Source organism: Astatotilapia calliptera, chromosome 14, assembly GCF_964374335.1.
Source record: "Astatotilapia calliptera chromosome 14, fAstCal68.1, whole genome shotgun sequence".
Lineage (NCBI taxonomy): Eukaryota > Metazoa > Chordata > Actinopteri > Cichliformes > Cichlidae > Astatotilapia > Astatotilapia calliptera.
This window is the reverse complement of record NC_137435.1, coordinates 36,876,218-36,894,903: the sequence shown is the minus strand read 5'-3', so window position 1 is coordinate 36,894,903 and position 18,686 is coordinate 36,876,218. Positions and strand designations below refer to the sequence as shown.

The window sequence follows — 18,686 nt, the reverse complement described above, 5'->3', positions numbered from 1 at the left end:
TCGTCTAGGATGTCAGGTTCTGAAGTTATACACAGTATCAATGGCTATTCATACAGACAGAAAAGGAAACTGATTTTATAGTCGTTATATGGGCACTGTACATAACTAAATTTTGATTTAAAACTGTGAGAGATTACAAAAACTTGTACACTTTACCAAACGTGTAAATAGATAGTTCACTTGAGTGTTTATGGAATGTACATACACTGTTAAAAAGTGCTGTAGGCACTTGCTTTTGCGCTTGTGAGTCTCTGCTGTTGACCGCTGCAGAAGCCAGCAGTAATTGCCCATCATTATGGGGTTGAAGTGGCCTTGATATCTTTTCTCCATGCTGGCAATATCCTGGTGGAATTGTTCTCCATGTTCATCACTCACACCACCCAAATTTGGAGTGAAACCCCCCCGCTATAAATGCATTTTGAGTCACATTCAGCAGCGGAGTTGCTGATATGCTGCTAACATGTTGCTTACAAGTTCAACATAGTTTTCAGCCTGATGGTTGCCAAGAAAGTTTTGCACAACTAGCACAGATGCATCCCAAGCGGCAAATTCATGTTCAGTTTGGATCTGAATGTGTCATCATGCATCATTTAGCGGATTTCAGGACCAACAAAAATTTCTACTTTTAGCATCAGTTTTGGTTTTTCCAAATGGAATGGAAGCCATTTCCATTACGATCCATTGCCAAGACAAAGTTTTTCATTAGGCCTAGTTTAATGTGAAGTGGCGGAAAGTACACTTTTAGTGGATCAACTAGTAATGCATGTAGCACATTGTATCGGCCAACAGTTTTTTTTTCTCTTTCCGACAACATAGTATTTTTTTCTATTGCATAAAATATTTTATTCTATTGTATATAGCATCTTATTCTTAATATCTTATCCTATTCTATTGTTATTCTTAATTTTTGCTACTGTAACTTTGCACTGTCCACTTTCTGCTGTGACACAACAGATTTTCCACATGTGGAACTAATAAAGGTTTATCTCATCTAACTCTGGGTGGCTACTGCTTCACTTTGTAATGATTGCGATCATCACGAATGTTCCATAGGCACAGAAAGCACATGTGTTCTGTGTACCCCAACTGTAGACCCAACAGCAGTGCCACAACCTTCAGGTCATCACAAATATTCCAGTTGATCAGCTTCAAAATGAGTTCCATTGACTCATATGTCTCTTTCATTCCCACAAGCAAGTAATCCTCATAGCATCAAAAGTAGACATACAAGCTCAAATGAATTCATACGCTAACATAAATCTTCTTGTTAGTGACCGCGATTGATGAACTGGCAGTTTCTTTTTTCCAGCATAAAAGGCTTTGTTTGACCGCACTGACTGGCTAGGCCAATACTCAGAAGAATGATAAAGTCCAAGCAACTCAGTGAAGATCTAAGAAGGAGAACTGAAGATTTACAAAAACTGGGAGGAACTCTTCCCATGAGTTGGACATAGAAACAACTTTGCGATCCCGTTCTCTCAGTCAATACCCAAAGCTCTTGACTATAGGTGAGGGTAGGGATGTAGGATCAACCGGTAAATTGGGAGATTTGCTTTTATCATAACAGGATGTCTGCATCACTGCAGCTCCAGCCCAAATCCATCTGTCAATCTCTTACTCCATTCTCTTCCACTTAAGGCAGCAACTCATCCCTGACCCAGAGTGAGCACTTGGACCCTTTGCCGCCTGAGGACCATGGACTCAGATTCTAATTTCTGCTGCCTCGAAATCAATAATCTAACAGAACCACATCATCTTCAAACAGCACCCCACTTAGTGACTCCAAGAAGACTGGGTACTCTGAACAGCCACCAGTGAGAACCCAAACACACTGGCAGCAAGCCAATACCCTGCCAGCTCAAAGAAACCATTAAAAAGGTAAATATATATATATATATATATATATATATATATATATATATATATATACACCGAAAGCACTGTATCGAACGGTTCAATATCGATATGAGTATCGTTGCACCCCTAATAAATAAATAAATAAATATATATATATATATATATATATATATATATATATATATATATATTAGTGCTGTCAAAATTATCGCGTTAATTGTTAAGATCAACGCGAAATGTTTAATGCATTAAAAAAATTTAACGCTGATTTTGTTTTTTTTATTAATTTCCTGTAATCTAAGACCTTTAAATTCATGAGCACCTCTGGAGGAGGGGGCAACAGTGTGCTATGCTGGCGTTTGGCCTGACAGAAATGATTAGAAGAAGAAGAAGAAGAAGTGACACCATGCTACTATCTAGCTAACACTAGCTAACACACGCAAGCATGGACGAGGGCGGACTTTTGGGTGGAAAGTTTCTCTTTAAGAAGTTGCCTGATGGCTTCTTGGACAAAACGAGAGTAAGATGCACAATTTGCAACGCTGAATTCAAGTACCACAGAAGCAGTTCATCACTGGCGTATCACCTGAGAGCAAAACACCCAACTGAATCCACCTCTACGGGACCTCGCCAGTCTACGCTTCAGGAGTATGGTGCTTGTGGACGAATAACAAAAAATGTGAGAGAAAAGGTAACCAATTCCTTGGTTGTTTGGATAGCTAAAAACTGCCGACCAGTTAGCATAGTAGAAGATGATGGACTGAGAGAAGTCATTCGTGCTGCATCAGGAGATGAGTGTTACAATCTGCCCTCGAGAGGAATCATTGTGTCGAGACTGCACACTTTGTATGGGGACCAGAGGGCTCAGCAGTCCAGCAAGCTTGTGCAAGTAAGGAATGTCGCTCTCACCGGAGACCACTGGACTTCGGTGAAAAACGATAATTACTTAAAATATAAAGAATAAAAAAATGTAATTGGAGCCAGGCTATTAATAAAGTAATTGAGATTAATCGCAATTAATAACAGAAAATTGTGAGATTAGTTAGTTAATTTTTTTTAATCTATTGACAGCACTAATATATATATATATATATATATATATATATATATATATATATATATATATATATATATATATATATATATATATATATATATATTTTAGGGGTGCAACGATACTCGTATCGATATTGAACCGTTCGATACAGTGCTTTCGGTTCGGTACGCATATGTATCGAACAGTACAAAATTTTATCAACTTTTCTTCTGACGATGCTGTCTGTGTTGACAGCTCAGTGGATCTGCATTCGACTACTCCGCCTAGGCTGCACTGTCGAGTGCAGAGCCACTGAGCGCAGCGCAAGCTAGCAAGACAGAAGCTAAGCTCGTTGCAACATGGCAACTGCCTCAACGCTACCCGAAATTGAACCTCCCTCACCCTCATTCAGATCTGGCGTTTGGAACTATTTTGGTTTTCATGTGACGTATGACCCTGAAGGTAAGCGCGTCATGGACTAAAGTAAAACAGTATGTCGGATGTGCCACACAATGCTCAATTGGTGGGAACTAGTGCGTTAGCGCAGTTAGCTTGTTAACGTGCTGACGCCGTCCAGCCCCACGCACGGGGCGATCCCCGGTAACTCGTTAACGGAGATTTGCCGCGTTATGGCATTAATGTCATTTTAACGAGATTAACGCTGACAGCACTAGTGGGAACACAACGAATATGACTGCACATTTACGCCGACATCATCCTAGTGCAAAGACAAGTGGAAACAGACAAAAACAACAAGCATGCATGCTACAAACTTTACCCGAGTCATTTAGACAGCCGTTAGCACAGGATTCTCCTTATGGGGACCTGATATGTTTAATATGCTGCTGAGAATATAGCCCAGAAGAAGCGGATAGTATAGCTTTTATTTTGGAAAGAGCCATTTCTCTGTAATAAACTCTCTTTTCCAAAGATGAGCGATTCCTCGATCAGATAGATTAGATTTATTTTTTTATTACTTTGTTGTTTCAGCAACATTAAATTTAAAAACTGTACTTTTGAGTTAAAATATATATTTCTAATTTTAATAAATGACAAATTAAAAAGGCATGAACATTTTTTTGTATTGAAAAAATATCGAACCGTGACACGGTATATATATGCACACACAAACACACACACACGTTGAGTTATTGCTTGCTTCATCAGCAGTAGGCTTGGCTTGCTGCTGCAATTCTCTCTCCTCCCTAACCTGGAGCTCCAGCTGCATCAGGAGCCTGCAGAGCAGTAAACAGGACACAGCACCAGCGACAGAAGGTAGTATTGTATACTGCCACACAACAACCAGAAACAGGAATCTGAGAGTCTTGAGCAGCAAAGAGAAGCACAAAGAAAGGACACAACAAGAGCTTGAGGAGGAAACGAGAAGAAAAAAGGAAAGATGATAAACAGACACTAGAAAGCATAAGGTGAGTGATTTTAAACGGGGAGATCCACATGCACATGATGGCTGCAGTAAATTAATGTAATGTAGTGCTGGCTCATGATAAAGCTAGTCTGTGCTCTGTCGCTATGCAGATTTTTTTCTTTTACTATTCCATGGAGGCATTGACAAAGTCACATTATAGTACTTAAATATAGAAGCTAGCAACGTAAAGCACAGTCATAGCAGTGGCAACTGCTATCATCAAGCACATAAAGCGACACCTTGAAGAAATTTCCAGAATATATTTATCATATTCAGTGCTTGTGATCGAGTAGTCTTTAGATCAGAATATGAACTGCAGTTGTGGAAACACAGTTTATTGGCTTGAATGAACTGAATGTCACTGCAGCATTCTGAGCGCATGTCCTACTGGCACATCTTCAAGCTGGTTGCTACTTAAAACCACCCTACTTCAGTATGGCAACAGTACTGAGAAGAGAGTCTGATGAGTTTAAGTGGTGAATTCACAATGCACGTGCCATTTCTGCAGTCATTCACTTACATTTAATGCTATTTGTTAGTAACTAATTTTCTTAAACACCATCAATGATATTACATAGCAATAATGTTACTGACTTAGCTCAATGACTGTTTTGGTCAGAAGAGCAGTCTGAATTGACAAGACATTAAAATTGATCTCTGAAGGCAAGATTAAAGGCTGCTAAGGACTCAATTTGAAGATAAAATGCCAAAATGCTGAAAATGTTAACTGGTGGGCCACAGTTAAAAGTTCTCAAAGACAAGACCAAAGAGTCACATTTAGGAATCCAATATATGATGGAGGGTCACTCAGTAAAAATGCACTTTAGGTTTGTGTTTTTAATATTTTTAATGAAATTATGGTTTCTATTGATATTTGTATTTATAGTTTTGTCACATAGAACTGTGACTAATATAGTATACAGTTAATATGGATCTTCTCTAATGAGCTATGTACAATGATCTATGATTACAACCTTCAAACACCTCTGAGCTACAGTGAAACTTGGTGTCATTCTGCTATATTATTGTATCATATGCACTGTAGATGCTGTTGCTACATTCGGGCATTAGCTCAAGTATTGCATCACAATCATATTCATGATTATTTTGGTCAATACTCAAGTTAAAATCTTTTAGGACAATTATTCACTTGCCTTTTGACATATAATGCATTCGACCCCCCCCCCCCAAAAGATTTTCTAACTGAAATACCTACACACAATCAACAAAAGACTGATGGTGATTAAGCACCGTGTTCTCCATAAACATGGGATGCGACTGCAGCCCAGCCCTGTCACAAGCATACAAAAAATAATACTGTTAGATCAACTTGATTCATGTATACCTACTTCCTATCACATCAGAAGTACATAAAGTTACATGGACTGGTTCTCATATATTGCTTTTCTACCGTACCTGAGTAGTCAAAGCGCTTTATACAACTTGCCTCATTCACACAATAATAAAAGCATTGTATGCTTTTCCTACAACAGCTCTTGCTTTCTAACGGTTATACCTGTTCATAGTCCAGTGGATGCATAGAAGAGCAACTTGGAGTTATGTATATGTGGCACGCAGACGGGAGCAGGGATCAAACCACCCACCTTCAGATTAGTAGACATCCTGCCCTACCTCCTGAGCTATAGTAACTGCATTTTTAAAAAAATTCACTTAAAATATATTCTGTCAGTACACTTGCCAAAGATATCTGGACTACGTCAGCAAAAAAAATCTAATTTCAGTAAATAATCTGACATTTCCGTCAGATTCTTACAGAGAAATATAGAATATTTGAAACAATGGAAGTATTCATTTAAAGTTTAAATATTACGAAATTTCATGTGCTAGAACTAGCCAGCTTGATATCTAACCTACTACTTTAAAAACTTGTCTCACTTCTAGAGCTCTAAGCATGCCTGTATGCTCTGCATCTGTGCTCTACCTACTCCTCTTGCTGCTGTGTGGGCTGCTGGGAGGCTGGGTGCTGTCCATCTGCCCCGCTGCCTGCTCCTGCAGTGGAGGCCATCGTGTTGTGGACTGCTCTTCACGAGGCCTGACCAAGTTACCGCCTGGTCTGCAGCATAACATTCGCTTTCTCAACCTTTCTTTTAACAGGTAAGCTCCTGCACCTCTCAAATGCTCCACTTTTAGACATTATATTACATGACTCACTTTTAGATACATGTGCATGTAACAGGTAACAGAATAAGTAGCATATGGTTAAGCAGAAATTTACTTAACTAGAGGATCTGACTGTTAAAATATATAGCTGTCCCAGATAAGCGTCCTGAACTTGTAAATTAATAATAATAGATTTTTACATACATACTCACAAGTCTTTAAAAGCCTTTAAGGAACTTCTAAAAATGAACTTGGAACTAATAGCAACTGTTCATAACAGAATAAGAATAACTTGATTGTTGATTGAGCTCATATATCTGACATCACTCATCTGCTACTTATATGAGATGAAAAAAACTGATATCCGTTTTTTTGTTCCATAAAGATTTTGTAAAGTGGGTGATCAAAATTATTCAGAATGGCTTCTAATGGATTTAGTATGCATCTTTCCACCATCTCCCCCCGTATGGCTCAAATTACAGCAATTACAGCTTACACTAGTAGGTCCAGTCTTCATGCATCCTTGTTTCTGACACTGGCTTCCCAGTAGAAGTGTGCAGCATAGAACAGTTAGTGCCACAGACTGAAAGAACATCTGCAGCAATTTACTGCAGATTTCAAGAGATCTTGGTTTCCTTAAAAAAAAAAGAGAGAGATGGCTCCTGTATTCAGGACCAGTTTAGTTTGTTGTATAGGTGTAAACCTAGATATTTATATTTTGTTACCATCTCTATGTCCAAGCCACAAACTTTCACAGGCTGGAAAGGAGGCCTGTATCTTTGGTAATCTACTATCATTTCCTTTGTCTTAAAGGTGTTCAATATGAACACAGTATGAGTAGTTTTTTTTAACTCCAGATGATCAAGGCTTTTACAAGATCCCAATATTCAGACTCCTGTCATACTTCTGTGCTTATAATCATGCTATATGGTATCAACTGATATTTATTAAGCGCTTCTCTAATCCTTCTAAGCACTCAGAGTGTTTTTACACTAGCAAACATTCATGATTTAGCTTTTTTAGCCATTTGATTATTCATCAATCCAATTAGCAATATTACCATTCTATTACAATTATGATGGTGATAAATATGACGATTAAATATGACATTCTTTTGGCAGCTTGCACGGTGTGGACAACCAGCTCAGCCACTATGCCCATCTGCGCACCCTGGATCTGTCCTACAACCGCCTGGAGAGTCTCCCCCCTGCCCTGCCACGGTCTCTGTGGGACATTCGAGCAGCAGGGAACCATCTACGCTCTCTAGACAAAAATGACACAGCCTACCACTGGAACCTGAAAGTACTGGATCTATCAGATAATGAGCTAGAGAGAGTGGTCTTTATCAATAACACACTGTTGAGTCTACAGTCTCTTAACCTCAGTCATAACAGGTTTTGGACAGTGCCCACAAACATGCCACACAATCTGGAGATCATTGACTTGTCACATAACTATCTGTTGCAGATCCTGCCCGGATCGTTGGATCGACTGCCCCGACTGGCCCAGTTTTATTTGCATGCTAACCGCTTCACCTGGCTGTCTGAGGGAATCTTTGATGACCTAATAGGACTGGAGATTATTACTCTTGGGGATAACCCCTGGGCTTGTGAAGAAGAAGAACACATAACAAAGCTCCTTAGATGGTCAGAGAAAACCCGTGCAACTGTTTTGGGGTGCCCCTGTTATACAAGACCCATCTGTGGGCAATCCCATTTACCAGTAACCGGAAGGGAAAGGCACTCAGCTCGGTTTACGGAGCCACCACTCTGGGTTAACAACAGAAGTGAAGGGCAGGATGTTCAATTGCCCCCAAGGACTGTAGAGAACACACCTAACTATCAGGCGAAGTCTCCACTTGTTGACAGTGGAATGTATCAGGGCAAAGCAGGTATGAATGAATCTGGGGATCACATCTGGACATCTTCAACAAGTATGGATAGTTTTTCTTCACACACAAGCACAACAGAACATCCAAGGTCTTTAACCAATAAGCCTAAACTAACTCGTTTATATAATGAAGGCTGCAAACTGGACATCAAAACTCAACAAACAGTCATTCTGTCTGTTATAGTCATGACAACTGCACTCACCACCATCTAAACTACAATACACATAGTGTAACAGTTATTAGAATCTTGTGGACACTAAATCTATAAGTAATTTCCTGTATGTAGCAGTTCCATTTTCATTTGCCGTATAAAAACTGTTGCAACTGTTGTTATCATCATGACAATATCTCTTAAAATCCTGTACACAAAGAAAAATGTCAGAGGTAAACATCTAGGTTATTGCTTGAACACATGCTGCTGGGTTCATTTATTAGTTGATTCCTAATCAATGCTATTGTGCTGTTTTGGTCCTACCAAGGCATTTAGAACAGTGCTGTTCTAAATACAAAATGCTTTCCAATTTACCAGTTAAAGACTAGCAATAGGACAGTGTGTAATACACACACGTGAGCATGTTCTCCTCCCGTTCCACTATGGGGACTGCCCAACTGCCTGCAGAGAGTCTGTTGTCAGACGGAAGCAGTGTTTAAAGCATGTGAGCCAATCTGTGAGACAGTTTTGCTCATGTTGTTGCTGTTGGTGAGTCAGCCAGCCGCAAAGGAGAGTGAAGCTATAACATATAAAGAGCTCAAGTGAGATCGAGTGTTAAACATAGTGAAAAGTGTGCACTACGGCAACTGTGCGTTTCATGCTGTATTTTTTAATTTCTGAAGTTTTTTTCCCCCCAGTTCTTCTGTTCTGAGTGAACTCGACTATCGCTATTGCTTCCTTCTCTATTCCAGGCTACTGGTCAACCAATCAACTTTCAGCAGTCACATCTGCATGGGAGGACTGCATGGGAGTGTGTCTTGGGTGGGTGAAAACCCCTCTTCACCCCTGTGCCAGACTGAAAAATGTATGCGAATGAAGACATTTGCAGGACTGCAAATTCCACTTGTGAAACTGAAAGAGGAACGCAAACAGGAATTTGAGTCTCAAACAACACTTTACCAAGAGAAACCTACAAGTTGTATCGCAAGCATTATTTAATTGTGAGCAGCAACAACTTCTCAAGTACAAAATACCTAACTTTCATGTTTGTACTGTGTGTAAAATGTGATGGACAACCTTGTGACCCGTATAAAGTTTGGATGATGTTTCTGCGATAAAGTATGGCTGAGCAGGAGGGCTCCAAAGTGGCCTGGCTTGGTGCTCTTTTTCAGAGGTTTTTCCATTCAAATGAATTGGAAAAATTTGTTGAGAATGTTGCAAAAACTATGTGACGAATAGCTACCAAAAACGGTTTACATTGGCATCCTCAAAAGAGTGACCTTTATCCTTTAGATGCAGATGTACATTTGAGTCTTGTCCGGTCGAGGTGGCTCTTCTATGTTGTGCCATACATTTATGAAGTGGCTGTTGGGTTTGTCGAATGTAGAGGTCTGTTGTTTAGTTTGTCTTTGGGACAAACCAGTTTTTGTCAGAGTGTGCGTCAGTTTCTTTGATAAACTGGCTACATAAGGGATGACATTTTTGTTCTGTTTGTCATTCTGTTTCTCCCTATTTGGTGTCTGACCTTGTTTACTGTGCATCTTTGCTGATTTGATTAAAGCCCATGTTGGGCTAAAAACATGTTTTAAGAGCTTTCTTTACATGTGTGTGTTCCTTTTCTTTCCCTTCTGCCTTAGAGGGAACATTTTCTGACCAATATTGCTGGATCACTTCTAGTTCCAGAGGGTGGTTGGAGTCAAAGAGTAGGTACCAGGCTGTGTGTGGGCTTCTGGTAAACTTCAATGTTGAGGTGTCCATTCTTCTCAATGTCCAGGATGCCAATGTTCACATTGTGGACAAAGAGGACAGATGGTTTGAAAGAGGAGTGAAAGAAGCCATCTATGTCCACTGTGAACGACCATCCTTGAACAGAGGGGGTTGCTTATCACACCAACTGGTCTGCCACTTATAATCCAGTTTTGAGATCCCTTCCCAGATGCTTTAACGCCCACTCACGTCTTGTGTCAGTTGATCTCAATAAGTCACATGATAGGGTGAGGCAAGGTCTCACAATGGTTTTTACCCAAAACCTCTGATGATAATGATCCACACCCTTTTTCACACTTTTGCTCATGCGATGAAGCACATGATCAACAGTGCTCAACAACTCTAACTCCCACCAGGGCTCAAAATCTGGGACTCTCCACCATGTGATGTAACAAGTAGTATAACAAATTACTTTTTCAGAGGAGTAATTAAGTAACTTACTGCATTACTTTGAAAAAAGTGTTCTGTATGTGTAACACTGACTTTTTAAAATAACGACTCAACACTGATCACAACAAAGAGGGAAAATACCCCAACAAACATGCACAAACATTTGACCCACAGCATGCAATTAATCTGCCAGTGACAACCGATAAGGAATCAAAAAAATAAGTGATATCAATAATGGAATCGAAATTCCTAAATCCTTCATTAATCCCATCCCTGGGTGTTATTACACAAAGACAGAGAGGAGATTCCAACCAATCAACAAATGATATTCAAATGAGCAAGGGTGTGAGCACCCCTGTGTCTGTCATGTCTTTGAGAGAAGCGGTTTGTAAAAAATGGCTTATAAAAATGGAAACTGCCGTTTCTAAATGAAGGTGTTTATTATTCGGGGGAAACAAATCCAAACATAGATGGCCCTGTGTGCAAAGGTGATCCCTCCCCTGCCCCATTATAACATAAATTAACTTTGGAAAGCTGAGTTCAGTTTCTCTAGTCACACCTAGCCTTGATTACTGATACACTTCAATCAAGAAATTTAAATAGGACCTGCCTGACAAAGTGGAGTAGACCAAAAAGATCCTCAAAAGCCATACATCATGTCACGAGCCAAGGAAACCCAGGAACAAATGAGAAACAAAGTAATTGAGGTCCCTCAGTCTGGAAATGATTATAAAGCCATTTCTAGAGCTGTGGGACTCCAGTGAGCACCATTATCCACAAAAGGCAAAAACATAGAACAGTGGTGAACCTTCCAAGGAGTGAATTGCTGACCAAAATAACCTTAAGAACGAAGCGAGGACTCATCCAAGAGGTCACAAAACACGCCAGCACAACATCCAAAAAACTGCAGGGCTAACATCAATGTTCATGACAAATTGGGCAAAAATGGCCTTCATGGCAGAGCTCCAAGATGAAAACCATTGCTGTGCAAAAGGAACATAGAAGGTCATCACAGTTTTACCAGAAAACATGTTGATGACTGTATTCTCTATACTGACAAAGACAAAAGTTGTACCTTTGGAAGGTTTGAGTCCCATTACATCTGGTGTAAAACTAACACAGAATTTCAGAAAAGGATCATCATGCCAACATTAAAATAGGGTGGTGGTAGTGTGATGGTCTGGGGCTATTTTGCTGCCTTAGCACATGGAAGACTTGCTGTGTTATATGGCACCACGAATCTTGCTTTCTACCAACACATCCTGAGGAAGAATGTCCGATCATCTGTTTGTGACCTCAAGCTGAAGTGCACTTGGGTTCTGCAGCAGGACAATGATCCAAAACACACCAGGAAGTCCACCTCTGAATGGCTTAAAAAAAAAACAAAATGAAGACTTTGGAGTGGCCTAGTCAAAGTGCTGACCTAAATCCAATCTGAGCGCCTTGAGGCGACTGTTGTTGTGATTTGGCACTATATAAAACATTAAAAAAAAAAAACAGAATTGAATTGATCAAGATTCTGTGGCATGACCTTAAAAAGCTCCAATGTGGTTGAATTACAACAATTCTGCAAAGATGAGTTGGCCAGAATTCAAAGACTCATTGCCAGTTATTTCAAACACTCTACTGCAGTCAACCAGGTATTAGGTTTAGGGGGCAATCCAAAAAAGAATCCAGCGATTCCAGTGAAACACCATGATTATCAGCATAGTGTACAGTTTAAGCTAAATAGTATTCTACACAGCTCACTACAAAGTTGTGAAATTGGAATTAAAGTGCACTGATTGTACCACCAAAACAATTCAACGGACATGTTTATCACGATTGTTTTTCACCAGAAAAACATTTTTGTTCTATTGCAGTGTAAATGCTGTTAAAATGTTAAGTTACATAATTTCATGAATATATATAGTTTGCGTTGAAATGTCTTTATTTGAAATGTACATGTGTAAGGTGAGAGCTAGTGTCTCGTGAGAATACCCTTAACGAGAGCACACGAGACTTTTCATGGACTGCGAGGGAGCAGATGTCTCTCATGAAGCGATTTAAGCTAAAAGTTTACTAAAAGAAAGGGCAATACAAGGACTTAAGGACCTCTTTTCAGGACAAGCAGCCAACGAGGTATTTGTCATTTGAGAAATGTTTTTTATTTGTGTTTGGACTTAATATGTGTACTGTAAAGTTGCTAATTGTTTGTACTGTTCGCTCGTGACCAGTTCTCACGGCGTATTGGCGTAATGGCGTATCGGCGTACTGGTGATGGTGAAGCTGAGGAGAGAAGGCCCAAGTAATAAACGCCCGTTTCAAAGAACCGACCTGTGTCTGTGTTGTCGTGAAGAGAGCTACAGTGAGAACTCGCCTGCTCAACACGGGTAGGAGAGGACAGGATCGCCGCGGATGACGAAACGACGCGGATCCGGTGCATCACGTCAGATAAGCAGAGTGCATAACGCATATCGGCACAGCATTAACAAGCAACGGTGGTTAGACTGAGTTAAAGCGCTAATTTTCACGTTTAAGATCAGGAGAAGCTCTACCACAAAAGTGAAGTTAAGGTGGTGTGAGAAGTGGTTAAATGTGAAAATTGCAACTAAGGGACTCATCTGTTATTCTTGCTTGCTTAATGTAGAGATTAATCCAATGTGTTTGCATTTATAGTTGTTGTACATCACAAGGTTTATAGAACAAACAAGTAAATATTTAACAAGCTCACAGGTTATGAGTAATTTTGAGTTATACAAAATTTGCTGAGTTTAAAGGGCACCTTATGTGAATTTTAAAGGGGTACTATACTGATGTGAAAACTTGAAAACCTTTAGTAATGTAAATGATAAGGATTTAAGGTATTTCTAAGTACATTTACACTGTTATTGTATATTTGTGATAAGGTGATTTTTGTTGTTCTTGTCTGTTTGAAACTTAAGTTCAGTATTGAAGTCAACAGTGTGTTGGAAGACTCATACGTACATTTATGAACCTTAATTCAAATTAAGTTTATTGCAACTTTCACTTACACATAGTCCAGAAGAAATCTAGTTGAAGTTTAATAGCTGCACAATCACACTGCTATAATCTCAACATGTCTAACATAAGCAGAGAGACCTGCCATAAAGATGCTGAACAATCCGCTCAAGCTGAAGCTACTGTCACTGAATCTGCAGCAGAACTAGAGGGGCTTCGAAGAAGTGAGAGGGCGCGTACCCTAACAGAAAGGGGAAGAGCATACCAAGATGAGAGACTGAAGCACATTCAACGCAAATACAAAATCATCTATGAGAAGTGGAGGTGTCATGCACGAATAGGCAAAGAGTTATTAAGTGGTGATGCTTCTAAGGATGAGTTAACTGAGCTTATTGAGAACATCAAAAGCACCTGTTCTGATGTAAAGGTGGTTTATGAGGAGCTGCGTCAAGCGCAAACCCCTGAACCAGACCTGCGGCGCAGGGTTGATACATGCATGTCATTCTCAGAATTTATTATTCAAAGAGCAGAGAGACAGCTTAAAGGTCATGAAGCAGATAAAGATGAAGAGTCTTGGCCTGATGCTGGATCTGTTCTAGGCTCAACAGGTTCTGTTTCTAGACCACTGTCTCGTCAAGGATGTAGTTCTACCCACTCTAGCAGCCACTCTGTCAAAAGAATAGAGGCTGTAGCTGAAGCTGCTGCAACTCAGGAAGTCTTGGCAGTGTTGGAGGAGCAAGAAAGGGAAGAAACAGAACTTCAAATGTTAGAGGCTGAGAACCTAGCCAGACAGCAAGCAATCCAAGATAAACGTAGAAAACTTGCACGCCTAGAAGAAGTAAAGAAGCTAAATGCTGCTAGAGCTCGAGTGAGGGTCTATGATGAAGCTGAAGAAAACATAGAAGCAACTGATTTGTTGTATGGTAGTGAAGTACTGCCAGAGCTTAGAGTCGCTGACTCCACAGTACTTCCAGTCACAACCCATTCTCTCAATGCATCAAGTCCCCCATTTATTCCTCAATCCCTAGCAGTCACAAGTCAAGCTCCTTGTCCACAACAGCTACCTCAGTCTCCTCCAGCCTCAGTGTTGAGGCCTCAAGAGCAGAATAGCTTAGATCTGGTCAATGCACTAGTAGAAGCTATGAGTGCAAACCGGCTCCCAACACCAGAGCCTGGGGTGTTTACAGGAGATCCCTTGAAGTTCAAAGACTGGCAACTGTCCTTTGAAACATTAATAGAAAGGAAGAACATCCCAAAGAATGAAAAACTGTATTACCTAAGAAAGTACTTAGGTGGCACAGCAAAGAAGGCCGTGGAAGGATTTCTTCTATTGGGCACAGAAGCAGCATATGACTCAGCCTGGAAGCTTTTAGAGAAACGTTTCGGAGACCCATTCCTAATTGGGAAGTCACTCAGAGACAAGCTGCATGCATGGCCAAAGATAGCTCGCAAGCATCCTTAGAACCTAAGAGAATTTGCAGACTTTCTCAAGAGCTGTGAGGCTGCCATGTCTCATGTCAAGATGCTGGAGGTCTTGAATGACTGCGTTGAGAGTCAGAGGATTCTGCTGAAATTGCCAGATTGGTTGGTTTCCAGCTGGAATCGCAAAGTGATGGAAGTCAGACAAGTGAAAGCTGAGTACCCACCATTCAAGGTGTTTGTTGACTTCCTATCAAAGGAAGCAGATCTTGCTTGCGATCCAATTTCCTCAATACAAGCACTTAAGAGTGTTGAAAGCGAGAAACCAAGGCATCTACGAAGCCAAATAGTTCAAGCAAAGACTCTGACCACAACTACAACACAGAGCAGTATTACATCATGTGTTTTCTGCAAAAGGACAGGACACATCCTAGACAAATGCCGAAGTTTCACAGAAAAGACAGTTCAGGATCGTGTTAAGTTTGTACACACAGAGAAGCTTTGCTTTGGATGTTTGAAGACCGGTCATCACTCAAGAAAATGTGATAACAAAAGCACGTGTGAGAAATGCCAAAAGAGACACCCAACATGTTTGCATGACGATAAGTTCAAGGAACGTCAAAGGCCAATCCACCTAAATGCAAGTGAAATTTCAAAGGACAAGGCAGACACCACAGAAAGGACCGCAACAGCCACTTCCAACAGAGTTATTCAAGAGGGTCTAAGCACACGAACATCTTCTATCTTGCCAGTCTGGGTGTCATCTATTAAGCAGCCAGATCAAGAACTGCTAGTTTATGCACTCTTAGACACACAGAGTGATACCACCTTCATACTAGATGAAGTAGCTCAAGGCCTGAACATAAACAGAGAGAATGTCAGTCTGCGACTGTCCACAATGTCTGCCAAGTCGACAGTTATTCCATGTCAGAAAATGACAGGTCTACAAGTGAGAGGATACAACTCAGAGAAAAGGATTCCACTACCACCTGTTTTCACAAGAGAATTTATTCCAGTAAACAGGCTGCACATTCCTACCTCTGAAACAGCTCTAAAATGGCCACATCTAGAGCAACTGTCAGAAAAGATTCCACCACAGTTGGATTGCGAAGTAGGCCTTCTTATAGGCTACAACTGTCAACGAGCCCTCCTCCCAAGAGAGATCCTGTCTGGTGACGAAAATCATCCATATGCGCAGCGGACTGATCTGGGCTGGAGCATTGTTGGTTGCTCACATTCAGCAAGCGACAACAGCGATCCAATAGGATTCAGTCATAGAATCATAGTACGACAAGTGACACCAACTGTGCATCCATCAGTTCAGCTAAAGAAGGAAGTGCACTTTGCGTGCAGGACTCAAGTCAAAGAGATCAACCCACTTGACATAATTAAGACTTTTGAATCAGATTTCACAGATCACTCAACAGATGATAATCCAGTTTCTCAGGAGGACCTCCTCTTTCTGTCTAAAGTGAAAGCTGGAATAAGACAGAAGGAAGATGGCCACTATGAACTTCCGCTTCCTTTCAAGACAGACAAACCTAATCTTCCAGACAATAAACAGTGTGCAGTTCACAGGCTCAGCTCATTAGAGCGTCGACTGAGGAGAAATGAACAATATTACACGGACTATGTCAATTTCATGAATGAAATCATAAGTAGAAGAGATGCTGAGAAGGTGCCACAGTCTGAATTAGACAACCAGCCAGCATGGTACATACCGCACCATGGTGTCTACCATCCCCACAAGCCCGGGAAGATCCGTGTGGTTTTCGATTGTTCGGCACGCTACCAAGAAACCTCTCTAAATGACCATCTCTTGACAGGTCCAGACCTGACTAACACATTAGTTGGTGTGTTGTGTCGATTTAGAAAGGGTCCTATAGCCATAATGTGCGACATCGAAAAAATGTTTCACCAGTTCCACGTTGCAAGGGAACATCAAGATTATCTCAGGTTCCTCTGGTGGGATGGAGGTGATTTGGATTCTGAACCCTCAGTGTACAGGATGAAGGTACACCTCTTTGGGGCAGCTTCATCCCCCGGTTGCTCCAACTTTGGACTGAAATACCTAGCTTCACAAGGCCAAGGCAAGTTCAGCAAAGAAGCCATTAAGTTCATCCAAAGAAGCTTCTATGTAGATGATGGCCTGACAAGTGTAAGGTCGACTGCTGAAGCTATACGCCTGGTAAAGGAATCAAGAGCTCTGTGCAAAACAGGAAATCTACGGCTACATAAGTTTGTATCCAACGATGAGAGTGTGATTGCAACAATTCCACCACAAGAATGTGTTCAGACCAAAGATCTAAACATGGCTCTAGGAGAACTTCATATCGAGCGAGCACTTGGAGTTCAGTGGTGTGTTGAGGCGGATGAATTTCAGTTCAGGGTGGTGGTAAAAGAAAACCCACTGACAAGGAGAGGCGTTCTCTCAACTGTTGCCTCAGTCTATGATCCACTAGGTTTCGTGGCTCCATTCCTACTTATCGGCAAACAGATTCTTCAAACACTGTGTAGAGACAAGGTAAGCTGGGACGAACCTCTCCCCGAGCACATCCAGCCACAATGGGAGTCATGGCTCAAAGATCTGCCTCATTTGGCAGTTCTAAAGATTCCAAGAAGCTACCTTCCATCAAACTTTGGTGAAGTCTCACTATATGAGCTTCACAACTTTTCTGATGCAAGCTTCAAAGGGTATGGTGCATGCTCATACCTTAGAGCGGTGAGTGAAACAGGACAGATAAGTTGTTCACTTGTCTTGGGGAAAGCAAGAGTAGCCCCTACCAAACTAACAACCATCCCAAGGCTTGAGTTATCTTCAGCTGTGACCTCAGTCCGCATTGGTGATATCATTAGAGGCGAGCTGGAGATTGAAAATGTGCAAGAGTATTACTGGACTGACTCAAAGGTGGTCCTTGGCTATGTGAACAATGATGCTAAAAGGTTCCAAACATTCGTGGCCAACCGCATCCAGCGAATAAGATCTAGCACAAAACCTGAACAATGGCGACATGTCAACTCTGAAAACAACCCAGCTGATGGAGCCTCAAGAGGATTGACTGCAGTTCAAATGAAAGAATCTAGCTGGCTGAAAGGACCCAACTTCCTTTGGCAGCAAAATCTCCCACATGAAGTGGGAATGGTGGGAGAAGTTGAGGCTACTGATCCTGAACTTCGGAGAGCACATGTTCATGCAGTTAAAGCAAGAGAACAGAATCCAATGGTAAACCGTTTAACTAAATTTTCTGACTGGTCCAGAGTGGTGAGAGCCATTGCCAGGCTCAAGAGATTTGTCAGAGAGTTTAAGGGATTTCAGTCGAGAACTAATGAGTCGACTAATCTTGAAGAACGAAGAGAAGCAGAGATCTTCATCATCAAACTCGTACAAGAAGACGCTTTTGCTGAAGACATAAAGAAAATAAGAGGCAAGAAGGAACACACTTTGAGCAGGCACAACAGGCTACGCCAGCTGAATGCTTTCCTGGACGAAACCAATGTTCTTAGGGTGGGAGGACGGCTGTCTCAGTCAGCCTTACACCATGATGTAAAGCATCCTGCGATTCTTCCGAAAAAATCTCATGTGTCAGCTCTGCTGGTCAAACATCATCATGAGCTTATACACCATCAAGGAAGGGGCATGACCATGAACGAGTTGCGCGCAAGCGGA

The 18,686-nt window shown here is 41.0% G+C and overlaps 2 protein-coding genes across 6 annotated transcripts in view; one reads left to right on the top strand and one right to left on the bottom strand.

The window, feature by feature from the left end:
- The window catches only part of nf1a (neurofibromin 1a), a 133,939-nt gene that overhangs the window by 30,565 nt on the left and 84,688 nt on the right, over positions 1 to 18,686 (bottom strand). The gene's annotated exons all lie outside the window — the stretch shown is intronic.
- On the top strand, positions 4,182 to 9,494 carry omgb (oligodendrocyte myelin glycoprotein b). Of its 2 annotated transcripts, XM_080288657.1 has the most exons (4): positions 4,182 to 4,320; positions 6,222 to 6,434; positions 7,562 to 8,331; positions 9,235 to 9,494. In XM_080288657.1, exons 2-4 carry the CDS (start codon positions 6,232 to 6,234, stop codon positions 9,357 to 9,359), a joined length of 1,098 nt encoding a protein of 365 aa, XP_080144783.1. In that variant the 5' UTR covers positions 4,182 to 4,320; positions 6,222 to 6,231; the 3' UTR covers positions 9,360 to 9,494. The 2 variants fall into 2 exon arrangements, with proteins under 2 accessions (XP_080144783.1, XP_026047488.1); XM_026191703.2 differs by lacking the exon at positions 9,235 to 9,494 and having other exon boundaries at positions 7,562 to 8,686.